The 23,093-nt window shown below is 36.7% G+C and overlaps 1 protein-coding gene across 2 annotated transcripts in view; it reads right to left on the reverse strand.

The window, feature by feature from the left end:
* The window catches only part of NAV3 (neuron navigator 3), a 269,901-nt gene that overhangs the window by 90,902 nt on the left and 155,906 nt on the right, over positions 1 to 23,093 (reverse strand). For both annotated transcript variants that reach the window (XM_018572850.1, XM_018572842.1), the window contains exons 12-15: positions 22,924 to 23,043; positions 4,843 to 4,969; positions 3,088 to 3,352; positions 1,369 to 2,047 (exon numbers count right to left, since the gene is read on the reverse strand). In XM_018572850.1, coding sequence (XP_018428352.1) covers positions 1,369 to 2,047; positions 3,088 to 3,352; positions 4,843 to 4,969; positions 22,924 to 23,043 — 1,191 coding nt within the window. The remainder of the gene's footprint in view (positions 1 to 1,368; positions 2,048 to 3,087; positions 3,353 to 4,842; positions 4,970 to 22,923; positions 23,044 to 23,093) is intronic.

Consider the following 23,093-nt stretch of genomic DNA (forward strand, 5'->3'; position numbering starts at 1 on the left):
CTGCATACGTTTATTGCTCCCTAAAGAAGAACGTTGGGGAAAAATTATCTCAATCCACCGCACTGCAAGGGTTAAGTGTTCATTTTTGAGAGAGCGAAAATAACAATGTTATTCTCACCCGAACCTTGGAGCCAGCTGGCTGTTAAACCAATCCCTGGAGCCTCTCTCCCCCTCCGCACCAGCTGTCTAAGGTCATGCGAGTCATCACATCCAATACAGTGTATTGGACGCGAGGACGCCAAAGGACATACCATCACTGGAATGGAGGGGGAGAGAGGTATAACTTTGTTATTTTTGTTTTTTCATGGAGTTCTTCTTTAGAATAGTTTTAGCTTCTGGTTTTAATTACATAAGGCATCTATTAAGTAGATTAGATAAAATACTATTTCATTAGATAAAATGAGGTATAAAGGCTTTCAACAGTTAAATGTTATTTAGCAATTAAAACATAATTATCTCACACATATACTATATATATATATGTATGTAAATATTTATGTATGAGAGAAAAATTAACTCATTAATAACTCATGTGTCTTAGTGAACTGTTTACTAAGATATATGAGCTGTGCCGAATTCTTTCATACATGCAGTTCTACAATCTCCCACAAGAGGGAGTCATACATTTTAAAATAATTTTCATACAGTTAATTTTGATAAGAAACTCTGTAGAACTGACATTTGAGGGATGCACAATATCTCATGGTAAGTATTTGCATTATCTTTACTTATCCAGGTGGGAAATAGTGGTATATATTAGATTTAAATGATCTGTAAGAGAAATAACTTTTAACTTAGAAGCTAAGTAATCACTGACATGACTGTAGTTTACTATTGGCAAACTGATTCTATTGTTTTGACTAGATTTAAGGTTTCTGATGTCTCTGAATGCCATATCATTTTGTTTTCCTTATATCCGTACATATTATCTCATTATATGATTACACTATCTGCATGGCTTTTTCATGTTCTCCCTGTGCTTGCATGGGTCCCTCCGGGAAATCCGGTTTCCTCCCACACTCCAAAGAGATGCCGATAGGGTTAACTTTGGACAGAAGCCAAATAACCTATGATATGATATTCTACTGAAGGTGCCCAAAATGGCTGCCCTGATACCAATTTTATAAGTGCCTTGAGTCCCCAGTGAGAAGACATTATAGGAATATAAAATAATAATTATACTTTTAGTCAGAGATTCCCATGTCCTTTAAAGTTTTCCCAATACACACAGTATTTAAAAGTTGTCCATTGTGAAGTACTACACAATTGGTACATGCCAAAGAAATGAAAGATAAAATTATGTTTTGTAAAATATGCTGCTTGTTGAACACGATATAAAAAAAACAAGGGTAGTAAAATGATTCTTACCTCCGGAATGTTGGTGAAGCGATGTCAGGATATTTTGATCCTGGTTGCCTCAAGCCTTGAGCACTGCAGGCTGATGTTGGACTTGATTTAGCAGAACCTGACAATGAGACACTTTCAGAATCTGACACTTTTTCCTTTTCTTTGTCAGTTTGGTTGATGGTGACAGGACTTGAACGCTCTGAGGCCATTTTTGAGGGCTCTCTAAGTTTTGTACCTGCTGACTTGCTGCTTACATTGGAATCGATACTACTAGTGCTGGATCTATGTCCACCCCTACCTGGAATACCACTTGTACTGGACTTAGAAGGACGTGGTAAACTACGATACTGGAGTGTAGCTTTTGAGTTAGCCAGCAATACCCCATCATCTTCATTTTGGGAGCCATCAAGGCTAGTTTTCCTGCCAGCCCCTTTTCCTGCAATCGCTGCTGATTTAGGCATTTTCCCAAGTGTTGCGGATCCACTAGTTAGAATTGCACCTCCTCCAGTTATGTTTGGTGAGCCTACCCCAGCTTTCTTAAAGCCAAATGAGCTAGTGGCTGTTGGTCTTGCAATTCCTGAAGGTGGCTTTTTTCCTTCATCACCACTGCTTTTTCCTGCATCTGAGGGCGAACGCTGGAGTGGTCCACCTTTAAGCGATGTTTTGACTTTCTCTGATGCTTTAACATCATCTGTTTTACCTGTTGACAAACATTGAAATGTTAAATTTTTTTCAAAACAGCCACAGAGAGAGCAGGAAAAAGTAATTTCATCAATGTTCAAAGTATGCCCCCCGTAAGTTGCAACTTATCGTACTCTTAGGCCTGGTTCACACCTGGGCGTTTTAAAGCGCGTTCCTACGTGCTGTAAAACGCTCAACATGTGAAAACCAATAATTGCCTATGGGCATGGTTCCCACCTGGGCATTTTACAGTGCGTAGGAACGCGGTGTAAAACGCCCTACACCCAAAAAGTACAGGAGCTTCTTTGGGGTGTATTTGCCTTGCATATCTATTAGGATACAGCCGGATATCCCTCGGAAACACGCGTTTGTCACGCGTTTCTTTTACCGCAAATTGCGGTAAAAACGTGCGGCAAACGCACATATTCCGTATGCCCAGGTGTGAACCCAGCCTTATACTATGTACGCTACACAAGTCACAATTTTACTTTAAAGCAAAACTCCAGTCAGACATAAAAGACACAGGTTAATGCAGCTCCGTAACCATTATAAGGTCATTAAACGCATTTGACCTGGTATCAGCCTCTTGCAGTTCCTGTACAGCAGGGCTGAAATGTGAGAGGAAGAAGCAGAATAAGGAGCCAATCAGTTAATGTGCTAACAAAAAGCATGCTGCTAGGAATACAAAGAAGAGTGGCATATATTAGCTCACCACTGTGCTGCTTATCCTTTCACCATCCAGTAACAAGCTGGACATCTACGGGCAAAAAGTACTTTGGAGGAAATCTCTGGAGTGAAGCTGAATATTTAATTACAAGTTGGTTTTACTTTTTTATCTTTTAATGGTCTATTCATTTGTATTTTCTTATTTTTGGCTGGAATTCTGTTTTAGCTCTACTGTATATTTTAGTTCCATACAATGATGTTACAGTGACAAAAAGCAGTTCTAAGAAAGAACTGAGGTACACAATAAAAGGTTTAATGCTAATAATAGTTACTATTAAAACAGGTTCATATACAGATACCACGGTCAAATGACAATATAAATCTGCTTCATACCTGGTGTTTTTAAGGAGCTGCTTCCTGATTTGTGTCTTGATGACGTGCCAATTTGAGCAGTCATTCCACGTCTCCATGACCCAGTCTGGGAAATAGAAAGAGATTTCTGCCCCCCTTTATCAGAATCCTCAGATAACCCAGATGAATGTACTTTCCATTTGCCTGATTCTGTGCTAAAGTCATACTCATCATCTTGTTTTTTTAACTCTTCATTAGACCAGGATTCCAGTCCCGTCAAGGAATGCTTCTCAGTATCTGTTTTTTGCTACAAAAAAAAAAATGTAATTTTTACCTTTAATGTACAAGTGTGAATGTCTGTAAATATATGGGATTTTTTATTTTTTTTCCAGATACCTGTATTACAAAGACTGAATGCGATAGATGACTTGTACTTATAACTTGTACAATCACAGCAAAAATATGGGCAAAATCTTATGAAGGCATCATTTTCAAAATGTTTGTTTTGTAAAGGTTATTTCAGATGAGGTAGGAAATAAACATGTATTAAAACTCGTTTTTTTCTGAAGTATTTAATTAAGCTACATCAATGTTTTCATTATATTTAGAGTTTTCATATTTTAATGAATGTATACCTATTGAAACTTAGCTATTGTAGTGCGAGATCTATTATATTTATAAAATGTCTCCTCTATTCACTTGCCTTGCTGTTGCATCTGCAATTGTGCATGGACTGCTATTCCTTTCTTAGCCCTCGTTCACATTTCTGCAATGAGGGAGCACGTGTGATGCCGTACACAATCCAGCATCACATAAGATCACATGCAATGTTAGGTTAACAAAAAAGCATCGCATCGCAGATGTGTGAATGGGGCATTCTGCTGGGAAATCAGCACATTTATGAAATGTCAGTCATCCTTTCAAAGTAGTGTAGAGAGTAAGAAGAGAAAAGAATTGAGGTTTTCCTAAGGAAAGTACAATGTCATATAAGTGCATCCACCCAAAACAAAATCACATGTCAGGTGGCATTACAAAACTAAGATTGCTGCCCCTGGGTGATTTGTTATTTAAAGTATATCTATAGTTAATCTATAAAATCACATGTTTAATATAGACTGCCCATACCAGTAAGCCAATTGTACCTGGCCCATCTTGTAAATACCTCTTGATTATTATTATTATTATTATATAGGATTTATAAAGCGCCAACAGTTTGTGCAGCGCTTTACAATATAAGGAAGACATTACAATCACAATACAAATTCAAGACAAGATGGTAAGGAGGGCCCTGCCCCTGAGGGCTTACACTCTGAAAAGGGAGGGAGAAGTGATACATGAGGAGGTAGCTGTGTGGGGATGAATTGTTTGAGAATGTGATGGTGCTAGCATAACATTTGGATAGGATGACAATGCTCCATCTCCTTCAGTGAAATCACTACAGTATTGTGACCTTTGGTGCTGCAATGGTTTCTTAGATGTTGACAATACTTGTAATTGAGCTAATTGAGCATGAGCTTAGGGAAAGTATGTAAAAGCCCTGCTCAGTTACTCACACCCTCTCCACCTCTAGCAAGGTGCTGAAGAGAAGAATATATTTTTCACAATATAAAAAGAGTATAATTTTGCTTAGCAATTATTAGGAGTATGTTTTTAAACATTTTTGGTTTTGCTACAATTATCTAATATAGCTCATTTTTATCATCTCAAGTGTACAAAATCTCTATCTCCATGTGAAACAAACTGAAAGGGTATATCTTCTTGATTTTACAATCATTATGTGCTTGTACTTACTTGTGCTTGATTGTTTTTCCTAGGAGAGCCAGTGTTGGAATAGGAACCAAGAGAGGAAGTATTTAGGTCATCTGTGCTGAGGTTGTCAAGTGTGTCACTAAGGCCACTGCTTGCGGAACTGCTGTCATCCCAACTACAAAAGAAATGCATCCAATTAATGTTGTACTTTAGCAACACTTTTCACATTGTCAAAACAAGAATAACACTGCATCTTCCTTTTTAAATTTGAAAATAAATATTGGAGATAAAAATAAAAACATTTTATTTCAAGGACTTGTCTAATGTATGCTAGACAGGTAAGCAGACAGGGATGTGATGTTTTTTAAAAACCCTTCTGAGTTTCTCAGACACCCCAGCTACATATGTGTGTTATAACAAGATGAGCAGCGCTAGGAGTTCAATTAGCTGTATATCACACAGGTGGCAGTGATTTAAACAAAAATAGTGTTTCCTTAACACATTACTTATATTAGATACTGCAAAGTTTTTTAATGTCCAGACAATGTGATGAATTTTTAGTGTATCGTGTCAAAACAAAAATATAAATAAAGATTGTGATATAAAATACAAGCTGCTGTATTAAAGACCGCTGGGTCTGAAGATGTTTAAACCGAATTAACAGTGCTAGAAGGTGAATCAAATAACCATATACTCCTGTTTGTGGACTATAAGTCATAAAAAGACCACATGAATGCAAGTACCGTTAATCAATGAAAAACACGGCACTGTACTAGTAAATGAACATGTGTACGGTTAGGAGGTGACTTTTAACCAAGTGTTTCTAGGTGTCTCAGTGTGTAAAAATAAAGTGAATAAATCTACACAAATTGAAAAAGTCCTTCATTTTTTTACACCTTCATGTGCATGGATAACATTAGGTGACAAATCATATACTTGAAAAAATTCTGGTGAGTAAACAGAAGTATAAACAAAAATAATGAATGACAATTAATTGTGCTGACAAAAAAGGAATATAAACAGCTACAGTCTCTGTAATAAACAGCTCCGCTTCAAAGCCAAGTAGCAGAGCCTTCCAATGTTCGGTAGAGTAGTGCTTTCCTGGGGTTTGTATTAAGATCAATACATCCCCCTAATAGAGTGCGTACTCACCACAAACTTTTGGCTGTAACAGACAGCCCCAAACGTTTTGTCTGATGGGACACCGTTACTTCGGCGTCTTTCATATCTCGTGCTTTACCATCAGTCCTCAGTTTAAAGTATTCCCACAGTCCTGCAAAGAAAAATTCTTTCATCGGGTAATAGTTCCAGAAAAAGTTTATTTAAAATGTCTTTAAAATTTAAAAAATCACATTCGGCCGATCCGAAAACAAACGTGTGTGGTATGGTCGACCCGCCCCTACGCGTTTCATTAACACAGACGTCCTCAGGGGATCGGCCGAATGTGATTTTTTTAATTTTAAAGAAATTTTAAATAAACTCTTTGCATGACTGTGGGAATACTTAACACTGAGGACAGATGGTAAAGCACGAGATACGAAAGACGCCACAGTAACGGTGTCCCATCAGACAAAACGTTTGGGGCTGTCTGTTACAGCCGAAAGTTTGTGGTGAGTACGCACTCTATTAGGGGGATGTATTGATCTTAATACAAACCCCAGTAAAGCACTACTCTACCGAACATTGGAAGGCTCGCGCTACTTGGCTTTGAAGCGGAACTGTTAATTACAGAGACTATAGCTGTTTATATTCATTTTTTGTCAGCAAAATTAATTGTCATTCATTAATTTTCATTTATACTTCTGTTTACTCACCAGAATTTTTTCAAGTATATGATTTGTCACCTAATGCTATCCATGCACATGAAGGTGTAAAAAAGTCTAAAAATTCTGCTAGAAATTGGTTTACAAATAGTAAGAATAAGACCAAGCAGTAAACTGGTGGCAAAACCAATGAAAATTAAAACTGTGATCATTTGCTCCTCTGTTGATAAGTTGTGAGTATCTATGCAATATTAACAATAATGAGAATAACAATGCCAATAACTAACACCTGTCAAGAGAGCTACACAGTGAGCGCCAATGGTGCAAATATTTCAAGGCCAATGGGCTCTGGGGGACAAATTATAGCAGCTACTACCATTAAACAAGAACTTTGTTTCCCTCCACATCACTTTGATAAGTATGTCACTTACTGGAGCTTGCAGTAAGCCAAACTAAGTTTTAAAAAATTGGACTATCAAGAGAACTGAGTAAGATATGAGAGATTCATGTTTTTAGCTTCAAGCCTTTTTCACATGCAAAATAAAACATATTTTATAGACTTATAAACTCACCTAAAGCATATTTTTTCTGAAAGCAGAGGATCTTTAGTGATAATGTTCTGTTGAAATGGTGAAAAACTAGCATGCTCAAAGTTGTAAATCGACTATGCATTACAAATCTTTACAGTTCATGAGTTTACAGGTAAATTAAATGTATGATCCTATAATTAGTCTTGAAATACCTAATATGCATAGTGTAAATGGCATTTTGTATGTATGTGTGTTCTGACTGCACATATGTTTATGTTGCTTACATTCATACACGTTATATTTTTTACATGTATTTTTGGAAATAATTTTATATATTTTTTTTCTATATACATTTGAATTTGTTTAAACTCTTTTACTGGCACAATGGGGGTTGACATACCACTGTGTAACAGTAAACCCAAGTAGTGCTCTTTATGGAAGCAGCATAAATATAAATAGGTCACTCATGCTGCCTCTACATTCAGCCTATTCAGATCAGTGACAGAGAGTCCCCTAGCCAGTGCTGCCATTTATCTGAAGACCTGAACCAGGGAGTGGTCAAAGCTCTTTTAGGTTCATTCAATACAGGAGCGATCTGTAATTGAAAATACCGATCTCACTCTTCATCCTCGAGTGCTAAACAGCACACAGAGGAGTCAGCTGAGTCTCAGGACAAGGAGGGAAGGCAGTCATTTTGCACATATGTAGAAATGATCAAGTGGCTTTCCAGCACCTTAAGTGTAACTAAAGTCATACAACGAAAAATTATATTGACTTTAGCATGCCATTTAAATCTCTTGCCCTTTATCCTTGAATTTCTATGTACATTTAATCCCTGTAAATATCTTTGAATAGATGCTGAGAGCCACATTCACACACATTTCCTGTATGCCTTGTCCACTTTTAATTTTACCTTCCTAATACTATATCTCCCATTGCAGTCACACATGCAGAAGCATTGTACTCAGAAACTACTAGACTTTTTGACTCCCTCACAGCTCCACATTACTTCCCTAATGTCCTGCCCACATCCTCACACAGCCTCTCCTACAGATCAGCTGAATGTGACATGTTGCACAAGATATTGTGGTAGATGGCCCAGTTTGGGATTAAATATCTAGAATCACAAAAAACAGCAAAAGAGGCAAGGATATGCAGTGTTTTGAAATTAAGAAAATATTTTAGTGCATAAAAACAAAGTCGTTTCATTTATTCCACAATGCTTGTTCTAAATACCTGATGTGATGCTTTAGATCTCCTTTAACTCACTTTCACATTAATGACAATGGCCAGACAATACAATTTTAAACAAACGTATGGTCATGAGGTCATTTTTAGGTTTTAATTGTACCACTGTAATAGTTATGGCAATGCTAGTGAAAGTGTCAATTATACCTGTCATAAATATAAATTAACCTAACATTAAGAACTTGCATTTGAATCAAATACAATGTTATGTATTAGTATATATACAGAATACTTAAACACTTACAAAGTCTGACTAGTAGCACAAAAAAATATATTTGGTCAATTTGTAACCCAAAGCAAACACATATTGCATGTCCTGGGGATTTAATGTAAAAAACAACCTTGTAGCTAAAGAAATGATTGAAGAATTACTGGCATAGTCTGTGTTATGTTTAAGGCTCTTTGTGTGCCTGCATCCATTCTTTAGAACTCTAGCAAGGCACAATATAGTAAATCTCAGAGATGTTGACCGCATGAACCACAATTCAGCTTTGCTGTCACATTTCAGTTCTTTGCCAACAATATTTCAATGCCCTTTATAGGCCGATTTCTGCATAAAACAATTTGATGCACAAAAAAGAAAAAAACTGATCACTACTAAGAGAACAGTTTCTAAATTGCCTACATTTATCAAAGCCTTTGAATATGTACTGCAACCATTATATTGTAGCCAAGGTCTCCTGAAATGAGATAGCATTTATATACCGTGACAAATGAGCGGGCTGCAGAGAAAATGAGATCCATCACTCACACATAGGTAATAACATTTTAAGTAAGAGTGATTGTAATGAAAAGTTAAAACCCAAATGTCTATGAAAGAACATTTTGTAAAATACATTACATGCTGGCGCACAAGGGGCAAGAGCCATTCCCTGGATCATGTAACTACTTGGTAAATCTAGATTTTTTTCTCTTAAAAATAAATCAAGGAACATCTAGTTAATCCAGGGGATCCATAACCTCAACAACACCTGACCTTTATATTTTATGGCATATTGACCACGCAAGCAGAAAAAAAAAGAAGATGTATATTTATGGAGCCCCAATGGAAGGAGCTTGCCATCCGTCCGTTTATTTACAACGGGTGGACGGCAAGTGGTTAAAATATCTAGGTGTTTTAGTTTCCATTTATAAAGTAACAAAATGGTGAAAGTGCAGCAATAAGTGTATGCATGTTATCTGCTAAAGAAAACAAACAACACTGATAAATATGAAAGTCAATAATATAAAAAAAAAGAATCACAAAACCACAAATTACTATATCATGAGATCTTGGGTCGCTAATAGTTATAATGTAAAGCCTATAAATCACATTAATGATTAAATTACATTTCTTAGCTGAAAGGGTGAGTTACTTAACGAGCTAATGTTATGCTTCATTAAAACTTGCTGTACAACTTAAAAAATGTCTGGACAGTAGCAGTTAATTGAAGTTGAAATGTTAGGACACATACAAGAAGAATCAAGGGCACTATACCATCATGTTTGTATTTAACATTGTAAATTCTTATAGAATCTTATCAGACAACAGATTATATGGTTTATAGGTGGGGGCTTCCTATAAGGTGATAATAATACTAGCATATCAGATGTCTGCATAATTAATTTGCAAAGCACTCCAAAAAAATGTTGTGGACTGTTGTGGAATGTTGTGGACTCTTGTGCCCTGCTTCTTCCTTAACATCTGTTTTTCCTACCAGACAAAGTGTGATGGGAGGCCTTATTTAACAAATGGGAGATTAAAAGAATAATGAAGGGTGTCCCACATTGAAACCATGAGAACCGTGGTTACCATTTGCATAAAAGAATGACCACAACTTACAAGGAACTAATATGTTCTGCCACTAAATTAATTGTGCATGACAGAGCCTGGGTGTGCCCTTAGCATGCCAAGCCTCATTTAGCAGATTAAATAAACTCACATACACACATTGAATGCACATTTTCTTTAAAAAAAGTTATTAATATATAACATCTAGATAAGAGTCTAGAATCAAAAACTGAAAAATGTATTTTACGTTACAATTTCTTAGCACGCAAATAAATATTAGTGTGCATGATGTACAATGTACATTGCACAATACAAGTACCACTGTGTATAGTTAGTGCAAGAATACAATTGTAAAAATGTGAGGTACACCTGCATTCCCCACTCTAGCAATGACATTACCAAGAACAAATAGCAGTAAGCAGGCTATATAGAAGTTCTCAAATGAGAGGTATCTGCTTGTGTGTAAATACGGGTATTTTAATGCAGGCTTTGCAGGTGGTGGTAATGGATGTGAATGTATTCTCCAACTCATTTGGCATTGAACATGCAAAGAATCCTCATGGGGATGCCAGCATCCGGGGTTGCTCCAAGACCTCTCATAGCCCGCTTATTATATTTAAATATAAGAAGAACATTCTCAAAGAATTCAGATCACTAAAGGGGCAATGCTGTAATAACAACAATATTGCAATTTATCCAGACTTCTCAGCTTTAACACAGAGGGAAAGGGGAAAAAAATTATACGTTAAAAAAATTACTTGGAGTAAAAAATTTTTATAGCATGTTATTTCAGCTTTTGTGATTGTGTGTTTTTTTATACTGCCCATGGTTGAGGATGTGGAGGATCCCCGCTGTCAGCCATCTATGTAATGTGTGTCCTGGGGTCCTTACCTGCTCTATGATCATCACAGGACTAAACCTAAGGTCCCTACCTACTAATACCACAATGTGGCACTCTTCCCCCCTTATTCATACTGTAGCCCAGATCTTGTTAGAAGTTGAACTCCATTTGCTTTTCTTGCTACAGGAGCATATAATCCTATATATTTGGCAAGCCATGAATGTACTATGTCCAACTGTGGGGCTCACACAATATTTGGCATTAGGTTCTAATCAACATTATTTTTATTGTTTTATTTTGCTCTGCTAGAGACTTATTTTTACTTAATCTAATGGGGTTATTCACAAAAGGGTGAAGAGTTTGGGGAAAGCAGGAGAAGTGAACACTCTAGGTCAAAATAGCTGATCTGGATAAATTCTCCAATTCAGCTCACTTTCCAGTTCAGCTATGTTGGCCTAGATTGTTCACTTCTCCTGCCTTTTCACCCTTTTGTAAATAACCCTGTATGTGTTACCACAGCACTACTAGGTTTTTCCCCTGTTAGAATAGTGGGACAGAAGCTCACAGCATTTTGTGGCAGTGGGCTGGGGGGGGGGATGTTGGAGATTGTTAGTGGTTATTAACGGGATTCTATATATGGTAAGTTACCTGTTCTGATGCATACACAAGATTGTGTATGTAAAATATATGTGCTCTCTTGGTATTGGGCTCCATGATCTTGCATCTCTCCCAAGGAGATGTTACATTATAAATGACTAGTTCCTTTAATCTCTTGTCTTTGAATACATGGGGCCTTAATTCTAAGCCCAAAAGATCACTGATTTTTGACTATATAAAAGACACAAACCACATATTTCTATTATAGTAGACACATTTACATGTCTTCAGGATCCTGGTCCTTAAAAGGATCTTACATTGCGTAAGCATATCATGTTACATATTCAAATGCTTTTAGAGGGGTTTCTATTCTTATCACTAAGTCTCTCTATGTACACATCCACAAAATTAAATTGAACAGCAGGGCAGATGTCTGAAACTTGTTCTCACAATTATAGTACACTTTAGTGAACCTGTATATGTCATCTCCCGCTTTAGCAGTGCACAGACACAGTTAAGGCAGTGACACTTCCAATAGCTATAAGCAGTTTAGTCCTGAAAGGAGACTTTAACGCTGTCCTACGTATATCCATGGAATGGCAGGGTAGTACCTAATGTACTACAACCCCCCTTGCTTTCTGTCTTTCTATGTACATCTGACAGATGTGTGGCACTGGAAATATCCAGATATAAAAGGTGTACAGTTGACATTTAGAAATGCAACACAAACTGTCCAGAGTGGATATGTTCTGGCCACAAAGATATCCTTAATAAGGTACAGAATGTTAAAAACCTTCCCTGAGCAATATCAGACCACTCCTCACTGGAGAATGAACTCCTGGTGCCTGCGGAATAAACATCCAAATTGGGTGTTTTTCTGACATACAGCACTACTGGAGGGAAAACACTGCAGAGAGTTCCATTGCTACAGCGTGGTAAGCATGCAAAGCTACTGAAGGGGGGTTAGGGCAGGAGACGTTTGGCAAACTTGCTGAGAAGAGAAGCCTAACACGCAAAAAAAAAACATAGCAACTGATGAAGCCACTTACATAGCACACGCCACACCACACCACAAAACCATCACATAAGGCAATCTCAGAACTCACTATTTCAAAAGTGTTTATGTCAATGGAGGGAGGGGAAATAATGAATGCTGCAGGTGCCTGATTTTCAGAGGAAAACAAAAAAGAGTCTAAAATCTTTTAACGATCGTTGTTTAATTTATAATAAGAAATCCCTGATTTTGGTATGCAACTGAATAGACTATCACTTCTCTTCACTGAACAATGAAGCAAGGGCATTTACGCTATCAAGGCTTTCTGTGATACTTGATAATATTTGTTGCTTAATAAATAATATAAACTCATGATTCCTAGCATGCAACTGGGTGTATTACCTCCTTTCACTGACCAATAAAAGGGATTGACGCTGGGCACTAATGTAAAAGGTGCTTTTATTAGTAAAAACTTTCCAGTGACCACCAATCTAAAACCACTTTCAGTACAGGTTTGTGTCTTTTCCACTGATCCCCAATATAGAACAGGGGCTTCTATTAGGGGGGCATCCACAGAGAACCATTGGTAATAAAAATAAACTATTTAAAAAACAGAAAGTCACAGTAACAAAAGACATTTCTACAAAAACTCAATATGTGCTCTGTAAAGGCACACTGCAGTCTATTTAAAACAAAGAATACTGTAATCAGTTGAATAAATATTAATGATGGTGCCAAACCTCAAGGAAGCTGCATTTGATAATCTTATGAATAGCATATCTAACAATATTTTATACAGTTCCTCAAGAATATGCTTTCTATCTCCGGTATGAAAATGTATTTAAATTCATTAGAACAGCAACTGAATGTGTAACTTCTATTTTTTCACCATGGTCTTTAAACCAATCTAAATCTAAATGAACAGCAGCTGTTTTTCAGATTCATCTGTTTCCCAAAATATAAAACTGCTCAAGTGTAATATTAAATTGTACCGACTGCTGTGCCCTCAGTATGTTACATTCTAACATAACAGTGTGCTTTAGACAGAATCGGTAAAGAGAGAGCAACATAACCCCCTGATTGTGTCGCTGTCAGTTCATTCAGCATCCCTTTTTAAGATTCCTACTATAAAATGTCTTAGGCTGATACATTAGATTAGTATCACTATGGACATTTAGAGTAATAACACAAAAAAATGTTTTTTTAAGTAAAAATTAAAATCATTAACTGTTCATGTCAATGCAAGATGTATGACTCATAAAGAACTGACACCAAGAACTAATGAAACTAACAAAATACATCATGTGTGCTTTATGTCAGGATTGAAGAAAAAGTAAATGAACGGAAAAATATGTACAGTATGGAGGCATGTAAGGATATTGGCTGAGACGTTTATGCAGGGTTATGTGAATCAGTAGAATACAACCTAGGAAAATCATTTCTGAGTGATAAAAAAATGACAACACTCCTCAGGTGATCAACATACACATGCATGCATCTTATTAGAACTTAAAATACTTGTAGCCATGTAAAATAATGACCTTCCTCCCCATTCCAGATATATTCTCTGTGTAGGCTCTCTTGGCATCCCACAGCCTTTGTTTGGAAAATGTCCCCTCTGGATCCTTTTCTTACTACGCATGTACCCCACGGCCCTATTCATTTCTCTGTGTGAGCCATACTTCTAATGGACACTAACTTCCCTGAAAAGTGTGACTCACCTACAGGAATGAATAAGGCCATGGCATGCATGCACAGTTAGATGAGGACCTGGTGGGAATGTGATTTAAGCAAAGGCTGTGCAGCTCTGGGTGATGCACCTAGTGTGAGTGCTTAGATGTCCCAAATGATCAGTCTTTACAGTAGCTCATAGAGGGTGTTTTTATCACATTTAGTCTACCTCTTCCTCCCATCTTGTATCTCTCTTCTTCCTTCTCTTTCCATGTTCCTTCCATGCTTGAGCTCCAAGCCTCGCTCTCAAATCGGTGTCACAAGCTCAATGGAAAGTGTGTATTTGCAAGTGGTTGTTGCTTAAAGTGTCACCACGCACACCACTGTCACCACACCACTGCTTACTTTCTAAAAATAAACATTTGGTTGGCAAAGGACATTTAAATCAACTTATTTTCATGTTATTACTTTTTTGAAAATGTCCTTTTTGAGATTCTCTCGACCCTCATTTGCAGTGCTAAAATTGACACTGGAGGTGTTGAAAGCCACAATGCAATCTCCAGCAGGTAATCAAGTGTGCAGTGTATTTGTACCCAAACAGCCTCACAGCCTAGTAAGGCTCTGTGGGAGTGTGCATAATGGCTGTCAAGTAAGTTAAGATTCTGCTATCTACATAACCATTTATCTTTTTATTTGACTGAAAACATGACAATCTCTCTATATATCTCTTCCCTCTTCTTTCTTCTTTCCTGTGTCAGCCGTTCGCTCTCATGTTAGCAGTCTCTCACACTTATTTACATTTGTCCTGCAAACTCTGAGTGGGCTCTTGAGCAAATGCGGCTCAGGGGTGAACATGTTGGAGGATCGATGAAAAGGGTCTGCTGAACACCGTCACATAACATACAACATGGTGGAGCCCAGGTGCATTTTCACATCAAAATCTTTATATGACAAACGTTAACATCACTATTACACAATGATATGTCTAAAGTAGTGTGTGATGTTTCCTATGTGAAAACATTGGGGATGAGCTCTCTTTACGCATCCACCCCCTACTTATATAAATAGAATGAGCACACCTTGACAACCTATTAAAAAGCATCCACCTTTTATTGTTCAACACTGGGTTTGTATAACATGAACCTTTCCATTCATAATGTTTGGTACACCATCATCAGTAATGGAAAGTAGCCTCTCTCTTAGGACTCCCAAAATCTTTGATGCTCTAATATGCAAAAATCGTTAAAGTTGATAGGTGGTGAGCCCTTTGAAACTAGCTATTGAGCAGGTTAGCCATAATTTTTTTTTAAAGTTCTTATTTTGCTCGTTGTTTGCCTTTTTGTTTCTATGGTTTTCTTTTACCTTTTATTCAAGGGTGAAAGCTTTACAGAGTTATCTTATATATGAATGATAACACAAGCATGAACAGCTAGTATACATATGTGAACTTTGTTAAAAAATGTTTTATAATCATACAACAATAATTATGAGCGCACTAAAAATACGTTACTTTTTTAAGCATATACAGCATACAGTATTAGTTTGTGATACAAAAACAGCTTACAAAATGTCACTAAACCAACTAATAACCATTAAAGTATTTTTTACATTTGTATTTAAAGTCCAATATAACACAGACTAAACATGCTTGCACTTTGTAAAAACATAATTACCCACAATGCAGTCTGTGTACCTACTGGAAACACTTCTCGTTACATTTTGTCCCAGCGAGCACACAGAAAATAACAAAACATCTCCCTACATATGGCATACAACAATACAAATCAGATAGAGGATCTGAACCTTTCCTACCCAAAACCCCAATACAAATCTGGCTGACATTCCACACTAATTATTTTGTTAACTAAAATTCATATTTATACATTAAGCTTATTTAAAAAAAGCATTCATTAAAAGTTCAGCAAATAAAACCCAGTTGCATCCACCCCCTCCACCCCCCAATACTGCTAGAACCTCTCCTCGCTCACTGCACCTATTATTTTTTTTAAATCACTTTAAACAAGCTCTCACTGACCTGAAACTATAAGCATTGTGAACAAACTCATCTTCAAAGTTTACAAAATCCCAGCAGAAGTACATACATCTTAGCTATTTTCTTGTTATTTCAATTGCAGGCAAAATCTTGGCAGGCTGCCAGCTCTCTAATGTAAATGCACAAGAGGTGTTTCTAAGCTGTACGAAACTGACAAAGGCTCCTTTCACATGGGTGGTCCAATCGGCTCCACCTGTCAGATTTTCAAGTGGACCTGATTGGATGCCCAATGTTAGTCTATGCGCAGCCGTGTGTAAATGGATGGCAACTTGTTACCCCCGACTCCAGCCAGGTCCAGAGATCCATTTAGCTGGACCTGATCGTGCTGGATCGGGGGTAATCCGATTCCCTATAGACCAACATGGGGTCTGGTAATTTCATTTTTTTTTCCTCCATTGCAAGATGGCGACCTCCGCTCCGTACTGCTCTGAGCAGGAGGGATCCATGCACAAATCCCCTCCTGATCAGCCCGTGTGAAAGGGTCCTTCCTCCTCATCTCAGGGCTAGGCATCAGTGCTAGGCATAATTCAGCCTGGAAGAGGGTCAGCACTGGGTCACTGGCAGTGAGTCTGTGGGGGACAATGCCATAGAGGAGATCAGCATTGCAGGAAAAGCTGATTTTTGTTTTTGCTTTAAAAACTTTCCGGGCAATAGAATATTTATTTTTAAGTAGTAATTGAAAGACTAGTTTATATTGTTTCCATTCAACACTTTTAATTCATTACAATACCTAGCCTGTGCTCAAGGGTTAACTCAGGTTTCGATTTGCTTTGGGAATATTGTGATGCACTCTTCATTTTTGCACAGCATAACTTTTCAGCAGCCCTCTAAGCAATTCTTGACATATTTTTATTCCCCTGTGTGTTTCCAAAGACTTAATATAGAAAACCATTTGAGAGGGTCATTCCTGTGTACTGTTATACATTCAGCCAAGGGCAGGGTTTGTGAGTAATATATCATAGTCAAGGTACGCCATGCAAACACTGTACACCCATACATCCATGCAAAAGAAAAATTAGAATAACTATTTATATACCACATATTGGGTAGCTAAAATGACAAAATAAAAAATGTGTAGCTTTATGTAGCCAAACCTAATAGGGCCTGACAGTGTGTTTGATCTTGTAGTAGATTAGAAAGCAGCTGTAATTAAAATGGACCTACAACTGAAATCCATACCTAATCATTTCTAATAAATCACATGATTATTTTGCCATTACAAGAAAAGCTCTACTCCCAAATAGCTTAATATGACTTAAAACTTGGGAACACGTCACATGGTCTCTGCCAGGGGCAGTATGGTTGTTTCATGTTATTAGAGACAGCAGAGAGTCTTTTGTTTTCATTCAGATAGCACCTGTATGCTAGACTTGGCCTGGAGGGTACATTACATTGTATTTTATTTTACAATCATTAAGTTGTTTGGATAGTTTGCCACCAGTAGCTAGACATGACATGACTTGCTTTAAATAGGCTAGGTTTCAGTTTAGTGCAAGGTAGTAAAAAAAAAAAAAAGTCTTAATTGTTGTGCTGGGATCTGGCTTAGTGAAAAGTCATATATTTAAATCATATGAAGGATTACATACTGATACCTATGTGATTTTCCTGTCATTCCTATTGGATACTTAATTGAATTGGACATTGCCATTGTATTCTCGCTTATGCCTACTAATAGGATGTCACAATGTAAATAATACAAGAATAAGATATACAATGTACATTTCCTTCTGATAACATACCAGGTATTTCAATGAATGTTGACACACTGCCTGCAGGCTAGCCATAACTGAGTTCACAATGAGTCCAGTACTTGGAGAACACAAACTTTCCCAAAATCTGTACCATGTGTATATCTAAACTATAAGCAGTGTTTAACACTCATGTCAATATATTACAACACATCAAAGCAAGTGCAACATTCCATAAACAAACTTTTAAAATATATTTTGGACTGCATTCAATCATTCTAAAATAATTCTGCACCGTCATTTTATAGGTTTCAGGATAACAAGCAAACATAAAACATAATGTTAATAAATATTTATCTGGCTCCTACAGTGCACATATGTAGAAATAAATGCAAGATAGTTATAACTACCAAACGCTAAAGAGTCACATTTTAGTACACAGTGGAAACTGCCTTAATCTATTTAGACATTGATAAATGTCTTTTGTACAGCTGTTCATTAAAGACATATGGTACCCACATATAGGAAAGCTAAAATAGAATACAAACTAATAAAATATCTTAGAAACATACAGCAATCCAAACAATTACCCCCAAACAAGAAGGGTAACAGTAATAACTAGACATAACTGTAGTTCCTCTGCTCTCTGAACCCAGGTCTAGGTGAATCATATACTCATATAAGTGAAAAATAAACCAACATATAGTCAAACATATGGTGATATATTTTTTTTTTTACATAATTTATTAAAATATGTACACCCCCAGTCCTTGGGGTACTCCTTTGCTGTCTCCAAATCCTTCTCCATAGATATATACATGTGACCTACAAGAGTCTGATCATAGTTTGGTTGTTTAAAAAACAAAATTCTCTTTAATTTTTTTCTGCTTGTCCTTCGATCCTCCATAAGTGGCCCAATGTGATGTTTGGACAAGGATCAGTCTGTAGAGAACTACAATGAGCAACCTGTTTGTAACATGGGCTCATTATAACACACATATTATTTTAGAGAGGGATCAAAAGTGTGTCTCACTTCTTTTCATTGTCCAAGATGCATGTTAATATTGTTTTCAAGGATGTGCATATCTCACAGCCTGTCTTTCTTGGCAAGACATCAACAGGTACCCATAGTCATGGCAGCCTTCAAACATGTCACTTGCCAGCAAAAATCTAATCTATATGAATAACTGCAGAAATTTCTGATCACTTCTTGGGAGCTAAGCAATCCAATAGGTTAGAAAATCTTGTCCAAGTGGTATTATTATCCTTGATATAAGCTGGTGCATGTGCTTTCTACAGATGACTACATCCATCTGCATCCACACCAAGTATTATTGTCCTTGCACATGATCATCTGACTTTAGGTGCAAAAGGGTGATCAGATCATGCTTGCAATGCAGCCTACCCTCTTTTGAGCTTTAGGTACTCTACTTTAAACTACTGTCTGTGTAATTCCTTGTTGCCACAGAGCACGCTGTTCCATAAAGGCTCATTAGGGAAGTAGTAGAAAGTCTTTGTCTATAGTGTATTGTTAACGTGTATGTAAACAAATACCCAACTAGGATCTTATTTTCACCTCTATTTTCTGTAAAATATCAATATACTGTATATAGAAAAATGTGTTTAAGTCCTAATACACCTCCTGTCTCATGGTGACAATGCTGCTTCTCAATAAATACAGTACAATAAGTGTGCATTGTCACCCCAGGATAGGGATTATATTTTAAGCAGGATGAAAATAAAGGGGGAAAGGCCTAATACACAAATGAAGCCTTAGAATGGGAAAAACCATTCTGACTCTTGTTGATAAAACATTAAGAACATATCATAAACCCTAAATACTCCTACCTCCCATCACCTCCCCATGACCCCTTGTTTACTTTTCTTCCTAAATGTTTCATTCAAGTTGGCAGATACAACCCAAAGTATTGACTTTCAAACATATCACCACCACACACAATGTATGTAACCTAGTCATATAAGATATATTCACAAATAACAAACCGTTAAAACTTTGGACATGACATCAAACATAAATGCTCATTTGTGGGAACAGTCCCAGATACAGATGATCACTAGATTGGATTGTTGAGAAATCCTTTCTTGTGGTCTGGCTCGGTCACTGTTTGAGCTTAGGTTAAAACACAGGGAACGCGGACAATCATCATAATGACTGTGGGAATGAGTGTAAAGATGACTAGTAACATAAATCTTGCTTGTGGCACACTTATTTTGATAAGGACACCATCATATAGGAACCCTGACAGGCCTTAATGACAGTTTTTGTAGAGAATTGACCTTCTCTTGGATTAAATATATAAATCCATAAGTGTCTTACAGGGCTTGTTCAAAAACCAAACCTCATTTTAGGAATCTGATTTCAAACTAAAATCTCACTCACTGTAGAAAGCACATAAAAGGACTGCTTTCAAAACTACTGGTTAGATGATAAATATATTCTTGAAACTAGATCAGATTTAAAACAGATTGCACAAATTAACTTTGTTCTTCTATCCAAAAGAAACTTTTCTATTAAACCACAATATAAGGAAGTGAAACAACGCCAGTCAAGTCATAACAAAGCATCATTATCCCTTCTAAGAAAACCAACAATCCATCAACAAAATGAGAAACTGGGAAACAGAGATGTGATTTCTCAAGCTATCTCAGCATTATGAACCGAGGCATACACTTTTTGGGGGAGCAAGATAAATACAGTAAAATGTTTCATGAACAAAGTATATATGTGAAATATTGATTAACTGCACAGACTATATCTACCACTTTGCAGCCACAAAGCCATATGAAGTATTAACCGTCCAAAATGCCTGGGATATACAACTTTCCGGTAAGAGAGGCTTGCACGTAGAATGTACTGGGATAACTGTGCCAACTAAAATAACTTCTATGACTAAGGAATGAGCTTGGAAGTCCAACTGCACCCAAACGTAATATTTCAAGTAGATCCTGTTGGATTATTTCACCTTCAGCTTTCAATTATCTTTAGACTACAAGATTTACCTGCAGTAGTTTGCATCTCTGTCTTGTTCCACAAGGTCATTGCCGTTAAAAGTGCCCTTTCTTGTAGCTGAATCCTTAATTATCTGTTCATTTTCTTTGGGAGAATACACTGGGGAGCATGACACTATCATTGTAATCACTGCAAAGTTGGGCAGTACTGAAAAGCAAGAAGCTAGCCATGGCTACCAAAATAATATAGACTTGTAGACCTATTAAACAAAGCTTCTGGAGTCAGATAAGTGAATAGATAATCTGGTGTTGCTGGTTGCTGTAGGTTACTAGTACATCATCACTGCTATTATCTTATTCAAAAATCTTCTTGATATCAAAGCATATAGAAATATCTTAAATTAGGTTGGAAGGAATATAAGTTCACATAGAGAGCTGACTACTGTATAGGGTGATATGTAGGTTGCTGTAATGATTCATACTGTAGTTATTGTTTCACAAAACAAATAAATGTGAATGAAATGTCATTTTGTTTGTAAATCATAAATGTTATTCTTTTTGAAGCAGCTCTATGTTTTGAAATCTAGCTGCTGAATGTAATTTCTTCTACAATATTTATTTCTGTGATGAAGCAATTGTAAATATCTCTGTGACACCAAACAAATCACTAGATGGCATTTCAATTTTCAGAGAACTGCTAATCACAACTGGGCCAGACATCTATTGCAAAAAGAAAAAAAACTGAAAGCAAGATGAATGTTACAACTGATGTGTGGCATGATGTTTTTGATGCAGATATCAGAATAGTACACACTGCCAAAATATTTAAATCACTGCCATATGTTTAAAGAACTCGTGCAGAAAATGAGTAAGTATTATTTCAATGGAGGTTAAAATACCTCCCTGTAAAATCCTTAATGTTTTCCAGGTATCATTAGAATTTTTAAGATAACTAAATCAAGTTGAGAGAAATAATTCTACAGAATTTGCATTTAAAAGTGCACAAACCTTACAAAAGTTAAAAGTTAGATATATACTGTAGTTAAATGTCCTTGAATTGGAAAGGGTCAATGAAGGGCAACAAATTTAATAAGGTGGCAAGTGTCTCAGCTACAAGTAAGATTAGGTAATCTAAACCTTCTTACTTTAGAGAGGAGACACTTGAAAGGAGACATGGTCGCAAACTACAAATAAATGAATGGCAACTATAAGGGCGGTAACGCCTTGCTTAATCTTAGGTCCACAAAGAGGAGTCATGGGCACAGTTTAAGATTAGAAAAATGGAAGTTTAAGCTAAAATTGTGGAGGGGGTTCTTTACACTGCAAAAATGTGGATCGCCCTTTCCCAGCTGGGAGCATTGACAAATTCAAAAAACTTCTAGATGTCTTCCTCAATGAGCACAACATACAGGAATATGTATACTCTTAAAATAGATAACCTAATTAGACAAACACATAGGTTGGATTGGATGAACCTGTGTCTTTTTTTCCAAATGTAACTATGTAATAGGGATACATCTACTTTGCCACTTTAGGTTGGTTATCACCTTGCCTTTTTAGAGAGAAAATCTTGATCCAAAAGCATTGCTATTCAGAATAGACAGTAAAATCAGTCATATTTAAGGATGAAAGAAAGTATTTTGGCAAACTTGACCTTGCTGTAAAATTATCAATTTCACCATTGCTACAGTTTTTCTGAAACAAAACTCTTAGCTGCTTAGGAAAAAAATTATCTACCTTTTTGTCTTATTTTAGAGGGCAAGGGGGGCAGTATTTAGCGAAATTTAGTTCATTACAAGAAGGCTAGACAAGATCATGACAAGACCATGTTTTCTGAATTATAGTGCATTGAGAGGCCCACAGAAGTCAATGGCAGCAATGGCAACATCAAAATGCATATAACATACATTACCATACATTATCATGCATATGCACTCTAAATTCTTCTCTATGCACATGTATAGATCTAAATAGGCCTCAAACATAACATTTTGCTTAATTACCTGTCAACGTCTACAGCAACATCGTGCACTCCTCTGTGAATGATATCACGAGACAATGCAAGATCTGGTATCCGGTTAAGACTTCTGGTATACAGGTTAAGTCCGCCATCTGTTAAATACCTAGGAAATAAAGAAGAAATAACAGATCAAAAGGAAATTGTCTTTGTAGC

The sequence above is a fragment of the Nanorana parkeri genome, unplaced genomic scaffold (assembly GCF_000935625.1).
Source record: "Nanorana parkeri isolate BGI_ZX_2015 unplaced genomic scaffold, ASM93562v1 scaffold45, whole genome shotgun sequence".
In the NCBI taxonomy this organism is placed as follows: domain Eukaryota; kingdom Metazoa; phylum Chordata; class Amphibia; order Anura; family Dicroglossidae; genus Nanorana; species Nanorana parkeri.